The 21,139-nt window shown below is 40.4% G+C and overlaps 1 protein-coding gene across 11 annotated transcripts in view; it reads right to left on the bottom strand.

Moving 5' to 3' along the window:
- Window positions 1–21,139, bottom strand: part of SMOC1 (SPARC related modular calcium binding 1) — a 276,577-nt gene that overhangs the window by 89,738 nt on the left and 165,700 nt on the right. For all 11 annotated transcript variants that reach the window (XM_040332423.1, XM_040332421.1, XM_040332422.1 and 8 more), the window contains exon 5: window positions 16,292–16,339. In XM_040332423.1, the coding sequence (XP_040188357.1) occupies window positions 16,292–16,339 (48 nt within the window). The remainder of the gene's footprint in view (window positions 1–16,291; window positions 16,340–21,139) is intronic.

Raw genomic sequence — 21,139 nt, 5'->3', positions numbered from 1 at the left:
GCTACCCAGATGACAATGTTCATTGGCTCTGCCTATTCTTGCATGGGGTTTTCAGGAAAGGACTATAGAGGAGTTAATTGTGTGCAGTGTACAATACATGTATTCTGATAGCACACAAAGAATTTTCTCACTCAGGTCCTTCAATAGCATCATGTCAAAAGTCCCGAGCCTACTGCATTAATAACATCCTTTTCACATTTACAGTTGAACCTTGCCAAGTACTTATTATTATACAGTATTACAACGAGGTATAATTGGAGGAGAACAAACTATTACTAACTATATTAAAGTTAGACATAAGTATTCCATATTCTACTCTACAGATTCCATCTTTGGTTAAAAAAAAACAAAAAAAAAAACATATCACTGATCTAAAGTACACCTATCATAAAAAGAAATATGTGGGTTTTCATTGCTGAATTCCTTCTAAAAATACTTGTTCATTTGTCCTGCTTGGCTTCAACACTTCTAAGTCACAGACCCAGATGGAAGCATTCCATAATGATAGTTGAGTAAAGTTTGCAACAATATACTTGATCTGGGTCAATGATTTAGAAAGTACTGAAATCAAAGCATCAACATCAGTCAAGTAGTTGGACAGCAGTCAGTAATGACATCCTACCTATTACTCTCATGGTAGACTTCCCTTGTGGGGGGGATATAATCACCCTCTATAAATATATAAATTGCTCATATAGTTACATGAAGTGTGAGACTGTTTACTTCAAGGCTACCATAAAAGAAACAAGGGTAGTTCTTGTGATTGGAAGAAAATAGGTTTATTCTTTAGAAATAGTTCATTACTGTAAGAGCTGTGAAAATTTGGAATATTCTTATATAGGGAGTGATTCTAGCAGAAACAGTACATTGTTTTTAACGAAAAGGGTTGGATTTGTTCTTCTAAAAATACACAATAGAATGCCAAGACAGGAAACTGGTTCAATTGCCACTAGAATTGGGAAATCATTTCTTACTGTTAAAGTAAATTGTACCACACGCTATAAAGCCCCATACACACCATCAGATTTTCTGCAGATTTTTGTCTTCAGATTTACCAAAACCATATAATATGAGGTCAAATCTTAAAGGGTCACTAAAGGAAAAAGTTTTTTTTGCTGAAATGACTGTTTACATGGTATAGAGACATAATAGTTAACTGATTCCTTTTAAAAATGATTAAAAATAGATAAAAACCAATCATATAATGTGCCTGCAGTTTAGTTTCGTTTTTGCTGTTGTTTCCTGGTTCTCTGATGTACAGAGCCAGAGAGCCAATAGAGGGCAGTGAAGGTTTTGCAAAACAAAACTGGATTGGTGCTGAGGGGTTTTAGACACACCTCCTTGATTAGTCACCACAGTGAGAAATCTCCCAGTACTGTGGTGATCAGGAAAGTGTCCAGAACAGAGAGGAATTACAGCAACATCAAAGCATGAGAACAATGAGGACAGGACTGCAGTAAGGTAAAGGAAGCTATTTAGCTAAAAAAAATCCTTTAGTGACCCTTTAAGGCCTCGTACACACGACCCGACATGTCCGATGAAAACGGTCCGCGGACCGTCTTCATCGGACATGTCTGCTGGCAGAATTTGGTCTGATGTGTGTACACGGCGACGATGACGCGGCGACGTGCGCGAACCTGGAAGTTCAATGCTTCCACGCATGCGTCGAATCACTTCGACGCCATACGTGGGTTCTCGGGACAGCGGACATGTCCGATGAGTCGTACTGACCATCGGACATGTCCGACGGACAGGCTTCCAGCGGACAAGTTTCTTAGCATGCTAAGAAACTTTTGTCCGCTGGAAACCTGTCCGCTCGGCCAGGAATCCGGTCCGCTAGGCCCTACACACGGTCGGACATGTCTGCGGAAACTGGTCCGCGGACCAGTTTCAGCAGACATGTTCGGTCGTGTGTACGAGGCCTAAGAGTTTCAATTTGTATGCAATCAGGCAGGCCCTTGCACTACATGGTTTTGGTAAATCTGAAGAAAATCTGATGGTGTGTATGAAGCGTAAGAGCCGGTTCACACTGGGGCGACTTGCAATCCGACTTCATGTCGCCTCAAGTCGTCCCAAGTCGCGCTGTAGAGAAAAACAATGGAAGTGAATGGGAGCGGTCTTAATACACACGACTCAAGGCGATCCGACTTCAGAAAAGGTTCCTGTACTACTTCAATCCGACTTGTAGGCGATTTGTACCCATTGATTTCAATGGAAGTCGCCTCAGAAGTCGGATCACTGTCTTAACTGAAGCGACTTTCCAGGAAGATAACATACATTTCTCAGGCAAATGTTTCTCTCACACTTGTGCATGAGATATGTAAATCACTTGTCACTCACAGCAAGGGGTTGGATTAACTCTTCTTGGCAAGACTGGGAACAGATGACATGAAATCCTATACTGTACAAGGTGCAAGCCCTAATTAAAAAATAAAACATTTTTGGGTTTATATCCACTTTAAAAGAAAAGTGTAGGCAGGTGCAGTTTACTTTCTCCACTGTAAGTAGCACTCAACCACAGCGGCATTGCAGAGGGAGTTGTGCTTTACTGAACTTCAATACAGTTCTGTTTCTTCAACTGGACTCTGAGTGTTTACAGCCACCGCACTATGCTGCACCTCCCCACACATGTACTGGCCGCCGTTGCTGACCTAACTTTAAAAAAAAAAAAAATCTAGCAGCATTTTTGACCCAATAGCTTTAGTAAATTATGTATCACTACCTGGAACATATATAAATCCAGCTGACAACGGGACTTGTCGGCAGCTACCACATTTGTCCGAAATTGACTAGTGTAGTAGCAACTGGCAAGTGCTGTTGTCCGGTTTGTTAATGACTGATGCTGCACCCCAACTGCTGTCATTCACACAACATAAGCCACCAGCTACCACTGTAGTGGGTGTGGGAAGTGGCAGGCTCAGTCTTTTAAATGCAGAATGAAACAGGGGACTACTGTGGGAGGTTGTGGTCTTGGGCTTTTATCCGTAGGAACAGAGCGGAGGAGGCACAGGCTACATGGCATGAAAGGCTGCAGAATTTAGAGGGGGCATTTGCTTGAGTGCTGCCTATACCTTCCCCACAGGAATGCCCCCAATTTGGGCTTCTACCTTTAGTGGAGCTACACCCAGGATGCTAAGATTTGCGGTACAATCTGTTAGCCCTCTGGGTTGTTTCTTAGTCTGACCATAAACACTACAAAGTATTAGATTTACCAAATCAATGTAATATAAAAACAAGCCTAAACAGTCCATTACATTTGTTCCCAATCAGACAGGCCCTTACACTATATAGTTGATGGAAGATCTAAAGAAGATGGTACAATCAGATTGTATGACCAGATTGTTATGATTATCTTTAATGAAAATGTCTATGAACATGCATGCTCAGATCAGTGATGCTTACGGGAAGGGGAGGGGGAGGTGTTGTGAGAGGAGAAAATGAGACACCGTCAGACACATCTAAGCTGACATATCAAGGGGGGAAATAATAGTATATATCGATTTACCCCAAGATTTGTTTACTGTGGGTGCCTGGCACATCCTAAAAATGCCAATCTCAGGCAACTGTAATCTCATGTATATGGGCACACATCAGCACTTAAAGAACAGGGGTGCAATCAAGGCTCATGTCTGATGCAACCCTGTATGACCGTGCATTTTTTTTGTTAGCTGCGAGGAAAGATATGAGAAGTGCCCACACACACCTACATCGCCCGTTATTTCAAATCCTGTTTCAAACAATGTTCCTTCTAAATGCTATTCTGCTGAACATTTCCACAGCCAGTGTAACTGTGCTCTTAGCACTCCTTGACCATTTACCTGTTCAATAATAAATTACTGCGGCCATCACTGAAACTTACTGCACTGTGAACTATTCAGTATTCACAGTCAGTATTGGACATTGCAACTTATTTGCTCATATACAATATTTTTATGTTCACTTTAAATATGTTGTAACAAGACTGTAACGTAAATGTGTATAATTCACAGAAACTACTACCCTTAAGGCACCATAAAATGCACAAAATATCTTTCACTCTGATTTAGAAAAAGAGATAATAATAGGTATATGCGTGAGATTAAGACGATCAACACAATTTCCCCCCAAGTATGTTACTGCCGTTGGCCACATAGCGACCTGTGTAAAAGTCCTGAAGCATACCATAACACTGCAGGTGCAAAATATATATATATATATATATATATATATATATATATATATATATATATATAAATCACTTTCTGCAAGGGTTTATAAATTGTGTTTGCCTGTTCCATAGAAAACCTAAGCCATCTGTGTATATTAAATGATGGTCAGATGTGAAAGAACAGTCCAACCAGCTATTAATATGGATGTCTATAATGCCAGAGTATTCTTGTTCTTGTAAATGGAAAAGAACAGCCAGGCAATGTCACTGAAGGTCTTATTTTGGGGGAATTTAAAATATTGGTGGAACCCCCAGGTGCAAACTGGGAGTATACCCTGGACATCAATGAAATGTATGGAATTCTGAAAATACATTGCACCCTTTAAACTTTGTCTTCCATGGACTTACATAAGACATATCTAATCACATTCCATCCATTCCTCATACAGGAGAACTCAATGGCTGTGCAACCAAAACCAGATAAAACCTACTTTACAATGAAACTGAAATTAACCCAAATATTAGTGCCAAAAACACCATCCATTGTTTTTTTTGGGGGGGAAACGGATGAAAAGTCTTTGGCCCGGATTCACAAAGCACTTACACCGGTGTATCTCGAGAGACGCCGCGTAAGTGTAACTATGCGCCGTCGTATCTGTGCGCCGTGCCCACAATCTGAGATACGCTTAAAAATAGGCTTCCTACGACCGACGTAACTTGCCTACGCCGTCAGTATCGTAGGAGCATATATACGCTGAGCGCATTTGCCGCTCCCATTGATTTTCTATGCACATATGCAAATGAGGGAGATACGCCGATTCACGAACGTACTTGCGCCCGTCACATAATATACGCGGTTTGCGTAAGTCGTACGTTCGGCGTAAAGTTATTCCCCATATATGAGGCACAACTCGTGCTAAGGTATGGACCAGGGAACACAGCCGTCGTATTTTACGTCGTTTACGTAGTACGTGAATAGGGCTGGGCGTAGGTTACGTTCACGTCGTAGGCAGTGATCCGTCGTATCTTAGGGAGTAGTTCCGACGTGATTCTGAGCATGCGCACTGGGATGCGTCCACGGGACGGCGCATGCGCCGTTTGTTTTAAGTACTTCTATGGCGCTTGGCCCATCATTTGCATGGGGTCACGCCTCATTAGCATGGCTCACGCCCACTTCCACCTACGCTGACTTACGCCGAGGAAACCCAGCATATCTTTAAGAGCGAGTGGGAGCAAGTGCTTTGTGAAACCAGTGCCTGCCTCTGTGCGCTGCGTCGGCGTAGCGTATATTAGATACGCTACGCCCGCATAAATATGCGCCGATGTATGTGAATCCGGGCCTATATTTTTATTTTGCCTGAAAAATGTATTTAACCGATGAGCGCAAAATCATCAAAAAAAAATTATATTTTATTTTTTGTGAATTACGATAAAAAAAAATAAAAAATGACAAGTGTGTGCACAAAAGTACCCAAACAAATAGACAAAATTAAATATATAACATTTACAGCAATCTCTTGTGCAGTCTGTTTATATCCAATAATTGCACCGGAGTCAAAAGACTAATGTAATGCTAGGAACAGAGAATGAAGTGCTTTGGAGAATGGGAGATAATTTGCTCATACAGTGGAAGGTATACAGTGGGGGACAAAGTAAGAAATACTCGTGGTATAGTTGAAGATATGCCATTGGAGATGGTATAAATGTATTCTATAGACAAGAAGAAATATACTACTGTGGAAAAGGGGAAGATATACCAAGGTGATAGGGGATATGCTCCTGAGGATAGGTGGGTTGTGCTTATATGGACAGGGAGAGATATTCTGCTGGGGATTAGAGAAGATATGTTGCTGGGGACAGGGGGAAATATATTGTTGTGAACAAAGGGAGATATATTGTTGTGGACAAGGGGAGATTAAATGAGATATTTCCCTCATTTGCATATGTGCATAGAAAATCAATGTGAGCGGCAAATGCGCCCAACGTAAATATGCTCCCACGATACGCCGGCGTAGGAAAGTTACGTCGGTCGGATGAAGCCTATTTTCAGGCGTATCTCAGTTTATGGGCACGGCGCATAGATACGACGGCGCATACTTACACTTACGCGGCGTATCTCGAGATACGTCGGCGTAAGTGTTTTGTGAATCCGGGCCTATGAATATACTGTATATATATATGTTAAGTTCAATGTATGTATTTGATTTAATTGTGGATATTATTTGATTCATTTGTTTCAAGTTTTGTTTTGGGCGCTTATATATTTGTAGGGCTAGTGCCTATCTTTATTCATTTTGCACATATATAAAGGGAGATGTTATGCTTGGGAAAGGGGAGATATATTGCTGGGGATAGAGGAGATATACTAATGGGGGAGAGATACTGCTGGTATAGCAGAAGATATGCTGTTGGAGACAGTGGGAATTTACTTTGTACAGGAGGAAGTGAACTGCTGGTGGAAGGGGGGATAGAAAAGTATCTGGGTGCAGGTGAAGATATGCTGCTGGGGACAGGGGGAGATATATCACTGGGACAAGGGGAGATCGGTCGCTGAAGACAAAAGGGATACACTTCTGGGAAGAGAAAAATGATTTACTGCTGAAGATGATACAAGTTGTGCTGCTGGTGGAGATATCATGCAGATACGTTTGAGGGATATTATTATTATTTGTCACCAGTGTCTTCATACTTAAAGTTCCTTGTCAGGTACCATAAAAACTCTTACACTTCTTACGTGAGAGAAGTAGACCAAGAGAACCATGATTTGGGCACCACTGAGTTAAAAATGACTACCCAAATGAAAAACTCTTACAATATTTTACCTTATATAACTTTTAAACAGTAAGTCTGAAACCTAAACACGAGCATGCTAGTCTTCAGGCTTAGAAACTACACGAGTAATAAATCATACAATCATAACGATGAAATTTAATTTATTAGCATAGCCTTTCTCCCTTGAAATCCTCTTAGCAATAAATAACTGCACGTTCCACAAATCAGCAGCAGGTCAAAAGTCTCAGTATGACACAGCTGTTATTAGGATTGTCCATCACGCTGATTCGGTATGATTAATCATGGCCTGTCATTTTTTCCCCAAAACAGGAACACCTCCAGAGTTTTCACACTATTTAAACTATGAAGTAAATGATGAGGTCTTAGACTTGGCACTGAAACCTGGCAAGCACTGTACAAAAGTATACAAAGCTAAGGGGGTATTCTAAAATTAGACGCCACAGGATTAGGCAGATCATAAAGAAAGAGTTATTATTCCAGTATACACCTTGAAGGCTGCTAAGTTGTAGCTAGTAACATAAATACATTGCTCTCTCCTAGTTACTTTATCTTCATTTGTTTTATGACCTATTTTTAATAGAACTGTATATAAAAGTAACCGGTATTGAGAAAAATATGGAAAATGCGAATAGTGGACCTCCTTCTAAAAATACAAGTTACCTGGCTCTCCTGATAATTTAACACCTGCAATGCTGATCGTATCTAAAGCAAGCATGCAGAACAGCATAGCTTCTACATTTCCTACTTCACACGGGTCAACGACTCTAAAAGCACTGAAGCCCCTAGATCAGAATAAAAACCAGGTAATATATATTTTTTGTAAACTTAAGACGACCACTCAGTGTCATCCATAGTAATGCAAAACACAACCGTTTCAGGCTAATGGCTTTTGGATGTATCAGCCTTTCTTATAGCCTTCATATGAGGAAGGCTGTTACAGCAGAAATGCGTTGGTCTAATATGGTTGTGTTTTACAGCCAATAAGGATGCACGTTTTAATGGATGACACCAAATGAGCGGCTTAAGTTTACTACAAGTTTGTTATGTGAGTGCAGAGACTCTCCAGCCAGAGCACCAGCTCTCAGCCTATATTTTTGGTGAAGAGAGCAACAAATTCAGTCTATTTTCTTAATATAGGTAACATTTAAAATGTTGGTCTAACCAAAATAGATATTTGAGTTATGGGAGATTTTTGGTGGGTTGAACACTCCGCTAATAACTTATCCAAAGACTCCAAGAGTCTTTAGATAAGTCAGAGATTTCTTCTCTGTTTTATGTCCTTGAAAATCTCACTTGTTCTGCTGGACCAAGAGTAGCCTCACATTGGAAAGAAAGGTAGAGGGGTAGCAACAAGCCTAAAAAAATTTAATACTGTTGAGGGGAATCACAAGTTTCATTTCAGATTACAACAAGAAGCTGTCTCTACGACTTCTGGTATGTTGGTCTGTAAAGCTGTGAAACCAATTGTACATTCTAATATTAGTTTTTCACCACCACCAGGTCACCTAGGGCAGCAATATGTCTAAATCTACCCTGTTATATTCAACCAAGTAATGTAAACAATATTAAAGAAGGGATTCTTCTACTGTTTTTAACATGGGGAGTAAATAATATGTAATTCATCTTTTAAATTTACTGTAAATGTACTATTTGTAAAGATATTATCCATCTATCAATCAATCTATCTATCTATCTATCTATCTATCTATCTATCTATCTATCTATCTATCTATCTATCTATATATATATATATATATATATATATATATATATATCAAAACAGTTAGTATTATACATGCAGCTTGATGAAGGACATGTGATGTCCGAAATATCCACCAGATATATATATCTGGTGGAGAAAAGGAGTGCCAAAATCAGATGTAATCCTGTGTAAGGAAATCAGCTTTACGGCACTGGTGTCCCACCTTGGAATTAGATATTCAGTACAGACCAAAAATTTGGACACACCTTCTCATTCAAAGAGTTTTCTTTATTTTCATGACTATGAAAATTGTAGATTCACACTGAAGGCATCAAAACTATGAATAAAAACATGTGGAATTATACATAACAAAAACGTGTGAAACAACTGAAAATATATTTCAAATTCCAGGTTCTTCAAAGTAGCCACCTTTTGCTTTGATTACTGCTTGGCACACTCTTGGCATTCTCTTGATGAGCTTCAAGAGGTAGTCACCTGGCACAGCACCCCATCACTCTCCTTCTTGGTCAAATAGCCCTTACACAGCCTGGAGGTGTGTTTGGGGTCATTGTCCTGTTGAAAAATAAATGATGGTCCAACTAAACGCAAACCGGATGGAATAGCATGCCGCTGCAAGATGCTGTGGTAGCCATGCTGGTTCAGTATGCCTTCAATTTTGAATAAATCCCCAACAGTGTCACCAGCACCCCTACACCATCACACCTCCTCCTCCATGCTTGACGGTGGGAACCAGGCACCTAGAGTCCATCCGTTCACCTTTTCTTCGTCGCACAAAGACACGGGGGTTGGAACCAAAGATCTCAAGTTTGGACTCATCAGACCAAAGCACAGATTTCCACTGGTCTAATGTCCATTCCTTGTGTTATTTAGCCCAAACAAGTCTCTTCTGCTTGTTGCCTTTCATTAGCAGTGGTTTCCTAGCAGATGTTCTACCATGAAGGCCTGATTCACACAGTCTCCTCTTAACAGTTCTAGAGATGTGTCTGCTGCAAAAGGTGGCTACTTTGAAGAACCTAGAATATGAAATATATTTTCAGTTGTTTCACACTTTTTTATGTATAATTTCACATGTGTTAATTCATAGTTTTGATGCCTTCAGTGTGAATCTACAATTTTCATAGTCATGAAAATAAGGAAAACTCTTTGAATGAGAAGGTGTGTCCAAACTTTTGGTCTGTACTGTAGATATAGATATTCATTACACGAGCCACAGTATTTTATGTTAAACAAGCACAGCTATTTGCAGTCTGTCTTTGTTTATTGATTTTCCAAAAATGGATTTTTATTTCCTGTGTTTACTGAGGGTTGTTAACAGACGGAAATGTAATGTTAAGGTTTGTGTTGGAAGAGAACTAAGCTGGTAAAATTCTGTTCACTTTACAGTTTTAATGTGTTGTTTGCTCAGAGTGTCCTAACATGTCCACATGGCAAGGTACCGATTAAAGAGACACTCCAATCAAAATGAAAAAGCTGTAAAACAACTGTAAGGACCCTGTAAGGCTTTAAAACATTCTTTGGTATACAAGTACTTGTTTCCATGTGTTCCTCATTAAATATAGTTGCTTTACATTGACGTCTGAGGCTAAAATATATCAATGGGGTGGAATTTGAACTCAGTATCCTAATGAATGTCTGAACTCTACTCTGCACCTTGCCCATCCACCATCTGTAACCTGAAGTTTAAGATTTCAAAACTGCCGATTGGAGAAACTCCTATAAGCTCTTGCTCTGACCAATTCCTTCCATTTTAGTAGCCAGGAACAACATTTTTTTAAAAATCAACCCTAATTAGAAATGTTGAGCTTGCATCTTTAATAAATTAAGTTAGCCAATAAAAGTGTATTACTTGAACAGAACTCCAGAAAAAAATAAGCCTTTAAATTGTGCTGACAAGCAGGGATTTAAGTGCAAAGAGTTGGATGCCATCACCTGGATCTCTCTCTATTTACAATGTATTGGTTCACTGACTGATGACAGTATAGCTTTTGCTATACTCCGGCACTCTGAGAAAAGTGATATAGATCTCCTACACAGCAGCCACTCTGCCCGCTCCTCCTCTACCCTATCCAATCACAGAAAGCTTTTGAGAGCCAGCCCAATCCAGCAAAAAGACAGCCTCATATATATTCAGCAAAGAGACAACCCAATACAGCAAAGAGCCACCCCCAAATATTCAGCAAAAAGACGGCCCCAAATATTCAACAAAAAGATGGCCCAATCTAGCAAAGACAGCCCAATACAGTAAAGAGACATCTCAATATTCAACAAAGAGACATGCCAAAATATTCAGCAAAAATATGGCCCAATCCAGCAAAGAGACATCCCTAAATATTTAGCAAAGAAGCAGCCCAATCTGGCAAAGAGACATCCTCATAATCAGCAAAAAGACATCCCAAATTCTTGAGAAAAGAGATGGCCCAATCCAGCAGGGAGACATTCCTAAATATCCAGCAAATAGACATCCCAATCCAGCAAAGAGACATTCCCATATTCAGCAAAGAGACCATCCCCAAATATTCAGAAACGAGACATCCTCTAAACTTCAGCAAAAATATGGCCCAATCCAGCAAAAAGAGCCTAATCCAGCAAAGAGACGGTATAAAATATTCAGCAAGAAGACAGCCAAATCCAGCAAAGACATACCCAGATATCCAGCAAAGAGATGGCCCCATCCAGCAAAGACACAGCCCAAACTAGCAAAGAGACAGCCCAATCCAGCAAAGGCATTCCAAATATTCAGCATAGAGATGGCCCCATCCAGCAAAGAGACAGACCAATCTAGCAAAGAGACAGCCCAATCCAACAATAGAGAACCCAGTCCATTAAAAAGAGACAGCACAATCCCACAAGAGAGACAACCCAATCTATCAAAGAGACAGCCCAATCCAACAAGAGACAGCCCAATCCAACAAGAGACAGCCCAAACCAGCAAAAAGACATCCCCAAACATCCAGAAAAGAGATGGTCCTATTCAGTAATGAGACAGCCCAATCTAGCAAAGAGACAGTTACAGTACAGGTCCACATCCAAGCAGCATTACTAGACAGTGCACACACAGCCCCATTCAGCAGCACTGGCAATTCAATTTACCAGAATATGTCTAAAAACATGCTTCCAGGACAAGCTATCTGCATAATAAAACTGCATCTCTTCCACACAGCTGAGCAGACTGGCAACAAAATGAGTTTCTGGTCTGCAGGGAGAGGTGGACCGGAGTGCAAATGATATCACTGCGCCTTCCACTCTCTCAAGCTGCAGCCGGAACTGAGCTATATATCGCATTATGCTTACTGCGCGACTGCCCTGCTATGCTACAGACAGACCAAGAGAGAGTGCTTTGCTCCCACTCGATTTGCCAGAAAAAAAGCCCTGAAAAAATGTATAACTATATTGCAGTCTATCACTGGCATGTTTTATTACATGTTGAACCTACCAGTAGATCTGTTATTTTTTCCACCTCCTTTAAAACTGAACTCCAGTGAAAGCAAAAATGCTCCCTTGCAGTGGGGCTGCCCCCACAACAGGAAGGATTAAATGCTTACAGGTGCCTCTGAAGCCTCGTACACACGACCGAGGAACTCAACGGGCGAAACACATAGTTTTCCTCGTCGAGTTCCTTGTTAGGCTGTCGAGAAACTCGACAAGCCACTTTTCTCCATTCCCGTCAAGGAAATAGAGAACATGCTCTCTTTTTGGCTCGTCGAGTTTCTCGACAGTTTCCTCGACGTAAATGTACACACGACCGGTTTCCCAGCAAGTTTCTTGCTGGTTTTTGCAGAGAAACTCGGTCGTGTGTACGAGGCCTGAGTGTAGACTGTAAAACATTTAATAATAGAGCAAAGGAATAAAACTCACACGGAGGACATAAATGATAGGCATATGTAATCTTCCGGTGGAAGGGAACTGCACTGGTCAGCGCTGAGAGCCGTGTCACGCCACTCGTGGAGCTGTCCTGGTCGGCAGGATGCTGGTAAGATGGCGAGGGCTGGAAGGCAAGCTGAAACTTAGGCTGGAACACTAGGGGAAATACACTCAGCGCGCACTCCTTTCTCAAGCTCTGAAAGGAGAAAGGATCACGCTCTCAGTGTATTTCCTCTAGTGCGCATGCTCAGAAACATGTCATAAGCATGCCAGTGATGTTAACACGGATGATACTGTGTTCCAACATGAGTTCCAATCCTCACTCTCAATGTCCCACAATATTACCAGCATCCTGCTGGCCAGGACAGCTCCCTTCTACCGGATTACTACATATGCGTATCATTTATGTCCTCCATGTGAGTTGTATTCCTTTGCTCTATTATTAAATGTTTTGCAATCTACACTTAGAGGTGCCTGTATCTTCTTTTTTTTTGCATGTTTGCAGACTGCTTCTACTCCTCTATAAGGCTGGCCCTGAGTACATTGACTGTGTATCTTCTACCCAATAGCCCAAAGCCCTGGACTGGATATAAGGATGCCAAGGGACAGTCAGCCATAGCCAGAGTGCAGGGGAGAAGATGGGAGCACTGGCTGCTGTGGAACGGGGGCTCAGATAAGAAAATCTGCTTTTTGCAGCCCCCATGACCTAAACCTGCATGGGGGCAACCCTAGTGCAAGGAAGCATTTTTCCTTTCCTCTGAGATGGACTTTAACAAAGTGAAAACGCAGTGAAAATGTGTAGCAGGACATCACTTTGTGAACATGGTAATCTTAGATGTACCTGTGGCGTTACGGCCAGTTCACACCAATAACTTCACAGGAACATGCTGTGCATTCCTGTGCAAATTTGATCCAGGTGCAGCAATTCAGCCTATTCACTTGAATGGGGTGAAATCGCACTGGATCACACCAAAATCATCACTGATATAAGCAATTATACAAAATATTGATAACTTTCCCAGAGTAGTACAGTGTTGCTCTGGTAACAATGCACTGCTCTGGTCACAGTATGTAAAAATAAAATGTTAAAAAAAAAAAGAAGAAAAGTTAAAAGAATTAAAAAAAAAATGTTAAATTTTTTGTTATTTTTTTTTTTTACATACTCTCAATACTGTCACCAGTCAATGTTCTTGATCACCACCACACCAGTCATATAATGAGACCACATTGCCAGTATGTAAACAAAAAATGTAAAAACAATCTTTATTTAATTTTTTAATTCTCCATAAAATTGTGACAAATAAATACAACTTTAAAAAAACTCACCATGCCTCTTACTAAATACCTTGCATTGTCTACTTTCCAAAAAGGGTAATTTAGGAGGTATTTGTAGCAACCTGACATTTTAGGGCCTCAATAATTGAGAGGTTAATTAGGCAACAAACAAATTAAAGCCCAACTCTAGCTAACACTTTTTTTATTAAAAAAAAAGTTTTAAACCGTATAACTAAAAGCTGACTGTTGTAAGAACCCCCGGAAGTGTTATGAGGCTTGTCTCAAACCCTGTGACTGTTACTTTTGCTGGACAACTTGGTCTGCATGTACGTGTAGACAAAAAATATAAATAAAGGTCTGTGAAATAAAAAAAAAGGTATTCATATACTGAATACTATTATTACAAGTATTAACCACATACAGATAACAGAGTACATTTTTTTCTATAGTGGGCCTTTTAGGTTACATTTTACAGCAATATGTAAATTTAGTTATCAAGTTCTGAGAGCAAAAGATCTACCAGTATAGCAACTCTCTGGGAATTATATCAATCTATATAATAACGGAGTTGTGAGTTCAGCTGTTTAGGAAAAGTAAATATTGAAGTAGTAAAGACAAATCTAGAAAATTCATTAGAAAGGCCCTGGCTTTCCAAATGTAATTTTAAAGGCAAGCCCACTATTGTGAAATAAACTCTAATGCTGCGTACACACGATCAGGCTTTTGCCCGACCAAATCACATCGAAATTCCATCAGAAAAAAAATAGAACATGTTCTATATCTAAACTCCGATGGAATTCATCGGAATTTCCGATGAAAAGGCTCTGATGGGGCTACACACGATCGAAAAAACGATGGAAAAAGTCCATCTGACTTTTTTCCATCCGAAATTCCGATCCTGTGTATGCGGCATAAGGCAATCCCTTGCATCATGCCATACCAAATATTTTAATAGTAGAGTGCCCACACTTATATACTGTTTTATGCTGCCCAGAAAAATGTTTATTAAATCAGGCTGAACTGAGCTTCCTGTACTGTGGGGCCCCATGATAGACATACATAAAGCTATGGTGGAAGATAGAGATTTCCAGGACATTTTGAAGACATTGGAAAAAAAACATTTTTTTCATTTTTTTTTCGGAAAAAAAGGAAATGTTCTCAATTTTTTTAAATGTCAGCGTGCAGTGGTTGTATAAATTAAATGTAATTTTGTTACACTGGGACTGTGATATGCAGTGTATATGAAAGTAATATGCTTGAAATAAATGTGCAGCTTATTCAGTATCTAAACTGAACTTGCGTTTAAAAAAAAAACTACAAATGGAATAACAAGGACTATATGTTAAAAAACACTTCAACTATACATGAGAACAGATGAGAACAGATAACCCCCCTCCCCCCCTCCCCCACGCTTTCGATCACAATAATTTAAAGTCTTCCTACCAATATGCATATTCAGTTATTGACAATGCTGATCCAGAAGCATTAATTGCTCTTGCAAGAGCTTGATCAATGTTCTCCTGATTTTCATGTGTAATTTTATCTATAAATGAATGGATTGTGTATTTTTGGGAGGCGGTGGTTTCCTTACTTGAAGATGCTGCTTTTGAAGAAACACTTTGTGATGATCCAGAAGCAGCAGAAAGAATGTTTCTGGAATGAGAACTTTGGAGGGAAAAGCTACTCAAACTTTCATAATGGTCCTCATCATTTCATTCCATAAAGTAGTTTTTAATGTCTTTAGGGCATATATGGCACGCAAGGATGGGTTTTGTTAACCTTATAGCATTTGGAAAATAACATTCCTTCTCGCAATATTTGCAAATTGCATATTTACTATCAGCAGAAATTGCACTATGGAAATGTTTGCACACTTAAGTTGTTGAACATTATTAGGAATCATTTAAAGGTTAAAAGGGTAAACTAATTTGTCAGGCAAATTGACCCTCTTACTTGTCAATTAAGGCCTGAGAGGACAGGCACTATTATCTACTGTATCCCAGCAAACTGTAGGATCTCACAGGCAAACTAAACTGGAGCCTTTCCCCTGCCATGCTCCCCTAGTGGCCAAAATGCATATTTCTCTTTATTGAGAACCGCATTGAGAAGTACAGTGTTACTTGAATTGTATTCCAGAATTTGCTTGTCTTCACCTAAAAATTTGCAATAATTTAAGAATTTACTTAAAGTCCCAGAAACCATTCATTAAGATCTTCATGTTCATGTCATATAGTTTGAATGCCATGTCAAAGATATATTATTTTAAACATAGTTCATGCTTATTTTTTTCCAATTTTTCCGAAAAAAAAGAAAAGAAAATGACTTAAAAAAAATGGGGAAAATGTTTTTTCCCCCAATTTTTTCCAGGCTTTTCATCTCTAGTGGTAGATCCGCCCCTGATTATCATTCTAATTAAAAATCTAAATAAATTCATATGGAAAATAATCTGCTGTGGACTAGTAATTCACAGCTCATCATAGAACTTCACTCACCTTTCTTGCCTGAGTTACCCTGGCTTGAGGGCTTATCTGTTACTGAACCTGCAAAGAAAAGAAAAAAACAATGTCAACAAAACAAGCCATAGGCATTTGTGATATTTTAAATAGTCAGAGCTCTTCTGTCACATAAGTTGATTATTGCTTTTTTAATCTTCTTCATGTTACAGAATGACTCAAATATTTGGTCTGGTGCTATTAGATATAAAACATCAAGCTTCATAAAGAAAGGAATATATGACTGCCATGCTTCAGCATCTAGCCAACTCAAGCAAGCAGGGTAAAAAAAAAAACAGCCCAGCCCAGACCAGTTTCTTTTTGGACAGACTGGGAAAAGGTAAAAACTAGGGTTGTCCCGATACCACTTTTTTAGGACCGAGTACAAGTACCGATACTTTTTTTCAAGTAGTCGCCGATACCGAATACCGATACTTTTTTTAAATGTCATGTGACCATTTTCAAACCACAATACAGACTAAGGATATTTTCTTTAGAATTATGAAGAACTGGTACATCATGGTGTGGGGCTGTTTTTTAGCATACGGTACTGGAAAACTACATGTCATTGAAGGAGTGATCACTGCCAGTGCCACCTATCAGTGCAGCTCATCGGTGCCAGTGCCCAAAAGTGCAGCTAGCCAGTGCCACCTATCAGTGCAGATCAGTGCCCATTAGTGCATCAGTGCAGGGAGGCAGCTTATTAGTGCATCTCATCAGTGCCACCCAATCAATGCCAGTGCCACCTATCAGTGCCATCCATTTATGAGTGCCATTCAATCAATGCCAGTGCCACCTATCAGTGACATCCAATGGCACTGATAGGTGGCACTGGCATTGATTGGATGGCACTCATAAATGGATGGCACTGATAGGTGGCACTGGCATTGATTGGATGGCACTCATAAATGTGGCACTGATGAGATGCACTAATAAGCTGCCTCCCTGCACTGATATAGCACCCCCCCCAAAAAAAAAACACTTCAGGTTCGTTGCAGCCAGTACTGTACCCACACTTCTTCTGCACAATTAAACATTATCTCATCTGTATGACAGTGACTTCCCCAGCGCTCATGGCTTACTTGCTTTTTACTGTACTTTTCCTGTCGATCGTGCGGTACGGTCCTTTCGCAAGGCAATGGAGACTCCTAGGACGCCGGGGACGGCCTCTGGATGACGTCACGCACGCCGCCGGGGGACGTCAAGCTCCGCCTACAGTCAGTGTTCAGTACAGTACTGAAGGGGAGGAGCACGCTCAGCCTCGGCGCACTGGCACCGCCCGCGCTACAAGAGGCTGTGTTGTTGTGGATAGCCGCGGCTCTGCTGTGAATCATAGCAGCGGCTCGCGGCCGCTACTCGCGGCCCACGATTAAATGTTGTTCACTGCGTCAATTAGGCCTATATCATAATGCAGGCTGCAGCTGCCTGGACGTGTGGATTTATTATATAGCGGTCGTCGGCCGGCCGCCGGGCCCTGGTGAGGGAATTAAGTTTGGGCCTATATTATGATGGGGGCCTGGAGCTGCAGCTCAATCAGCCCCACGGTTAATCCGGCCCTGCCTCTATGCACCACTCGATGTCACAAAAAAAAAAAAAAAGTATTCTATTTTGGTATCGGGAGTATTTGAGCGAGTACGAGTACTAGCGCAAATACTCGGTATCGGTCCCGATACCGATACTGGTATCGGTATCTGGACAACCCTAGTAAAAACCTTTGTTAAGTTTTTTGTTGTATTGTGCCTTAATTGGGTAAACTAATGGCCCGTACACACGATCCGAATATCGTACGACAGATCGTACAACTTTTTTCGCTTAATAGTCGCGAATAAAAACTGAATACGTTATTAAAGTCACGAAAATTCTCGCACGACAGGAAAAAAAATCAGAAGTGATGTCATGTGTTGTAATGTATTTGTATTGTATTTCGGTCTATACTGACTAAACGAAACTCGTACGATCTGGTATCGGATGAGGAAAATTTTCGTGCTTGTCCTATCGAATAATGACGGATGAACTGTCGTGATCGGCTCTCGAAAGTAGTGCACATATGATTCGAAAATCTTACGATTCTTCCTTGGACGACCGTTTTCGTCTGATATTCGGATCGTGTGTACGGGCCATTACCCTCATTTTCTTTTGCGAGAATGTCCTGCAATACCCACACAACACAGATTGTCACCAGGACAGAATGTAAGGGGAAATTTTCTCAAAGTAGATATAGATAGCAATTAAAAAAATCGAATTTTTTAACCTCCCACGTTCTACTGAAAATAAGTGTTTTATTGCTTATTGTTTGGTTCTCTTTTGAAGAAGTTTTCCTTTCTGCCCCAGAGATGGAAGCTAGGAAGTAAGGAAAGATTTCCCCAAAGTGGACAAAGTGGTGACTGCTATTGATGTCGGTTATCACTTCCTTCAGATGACACTGCCATCATCAGAACTGGATTTCTGTGATGAAAGATTTTAACAGACATTTTTTACAGACCCCCAAATTCAGTAATCTATTTGTCAAAGTGTGATAAAGATATTATTTCCTGGTACTAAATGATCACTAAATGTAGTCACTCTCCAGTATACGATTCCAACATGCTAAATGCTCATTATCACTTCAGGGTTAACCCCAATATAGCTCAAATTTTGCTAACAGCACCTGAAAAAGCTGCACTGCTCTCAAATATCGGGCCTCTATAGCTAACAATTTAATGCTTTTTGTGTTTGAAATATTGATGAAGCTCAATTATAATCCTGATAAAGAAGCACTGTTAATGTCTTGGTTAATCGTTCCCCCCAGAAACCATAGGGGTTGCTTTACCAAAACCAATTAGGTTCTTGACTTTGCAAGGGAATTTTCATTATTAAAGCAGATAGCATAAAGCTTTGTTAACTTCCGTCATCCAATCATATACACCAAAAAATACTTTTTCTTTATTTGCACATAATTGAGTATTTTTTGCAAAGTGAATGTTCACCACATTTACTAACCTAAGGGAAAATTTCTCTGCAGAGTGAACAACCTTCTTCCCTTTAATAAATCAACCCCATAGAATCTGTGACAAGAGCAGCACATGTACAGCTGTCATTCAATATTGAACTGGTCTTTATATATATGGAAATCGCACGGTATTAACACATCCTCACTTCCAAATCTGAAATAGAGTTGCTAATTCCTCTAAATAAATAGTGCTGTCTGCTGTGCTTTGCAAGTGTTATTCTTTTGAAAATGCATTTTGAAACACTTGATCATTATCTGTATAAAGTACCAGTCTGGAAACTGCGCTGGCTAATTTTTATAACAACCGTAGATGAAAAGTGTGATTATAAATCATTTTGGACATTACAGTAAAAAAGTTGAGAGCCATGGACACTAAAGGCTGGCCAGTTCCAAGCTGGCATTGCTGCTACAGCAGGTATTTACTTATTGCAACTCTTGGCCATCATAACGTTTTCAAGTTTACTATCCAAAAAATATTTATAACTGTAACTATCCTTTAAAGGGGTTGTAAAGGTAAAAAAGTTTTTTCCTAAATAGCTTCCTTTACCTTAGTGCAGTCCTCCTCCACTTACCTCATTCTTCGATTTTGCTTTTAAATGTCCTTATTTCTTCTGAGAAATCCTCACTTCCTGTTCTTCTGTCTGTAACTCCACACAGTAATGCAAGGCTTTCTCCCTGGTGTAGAGTGTCGTGCTCGAGCCCCTCCCCTGGAATACAGGAGATTCAGGACGCTCTCTATGTTGCAGATAGAGAAAGGAGCTGTGTGTTAGTGGGTGTCCTGACTCTCCTGTATTCCAGGGGAGGGGGCGAGCACGACACTCCACACCAGAGAGAAAGCCTTGCATTACTGTGTGGAGTTACAGGCAGAAGAACAGGAAGTGAGGATTTCTCAAAATAAATAAGGACATTTAAAAGCAAAATCGAAGGATGAGGTAAGTGGAGGAGGACTGCACTAAATTATTTAATAGGTGTCCAATAATGCATCGATCTAAGTAAAAAAAAAAAGAACAAAAAAACCTCTAATGCCTCGTACACACAATTGCATTTTCAGTTGGAAAAACCCTGGATGGTTTTTCTGACAGAATTCGGTCAAGCTTGGCTTGCATACACACGGTAAACAAAAGTTCTCTGGACTTTCGCCCGTCAAGAACGCAGTGACGTTGGACACTACGACGAGCCAAGAAAATGAAGTTCAACACTTCCGAACATGCGTCCAGGGCCGCCATCAGGGGGGTATAGGCAGCACACCTGTTAGGGGCCCGGAGGTCCCCAGGGCCCCCGATGGCAACCCGACTTGCAAAATGACTTCTGTATAGAAGTCAATGCAAGCCGGGTGACCTTGAAGTCGCAATTGTGAGAACTGGCACTTACAGCCAAGAAGGATGCCATCTTTGTCTGTTTAGTCTGCAGTTACCTTGGTGCTAAACATACAGTATTATCAGTTAGGAAACCAGGCATTTGACGGCTTGACAGTTCAGTTGAGCCTAAAAGCACCCTGGACAATTATATTTCATGGTGAGCCTGGAATGTTACTGTTTTGGGATTGATCATTAAATTGTTTTGTTTAGTTCCACTTTAAAAGTGATAAAGCAGATTGCTGGATTTTTCTGGTTAATTCTTTAAAGCGAAACCAAACCCATTAATAGTGTCCCAATACATTTAAATTCAAAGCATGCTGTGAATAATAACTCACATTTGGATTTGCTCTCATCCCAACTGTCAAGCCAACTGATGTAACTGGTGTCATAACTGATCGCATGTGTAGCACCATGGTAACTGCAGATCAAACATAAGCTACCGTGGCAGAATCCTTGACTGTTAGGGTCGGTTCACACTAGTGCGATTCCAGACATTGCATG

This window comes from Rana temporaria, chromosome 13, assembly GCF_905171775.1.
Source record: "Rana temporaria chromosome 13, aRanTem1.1, whole genome shotgun sequence".
NCBI lineage: Eukaryota > Metazoa > Chordata > Amphibia > Anura > Ranidae > Rana > Rana temporaria.
Note: the sequence above shows the minus strand (reverse complement) of the source record. Positions and strands in the feature narration are given on the sequence as shown.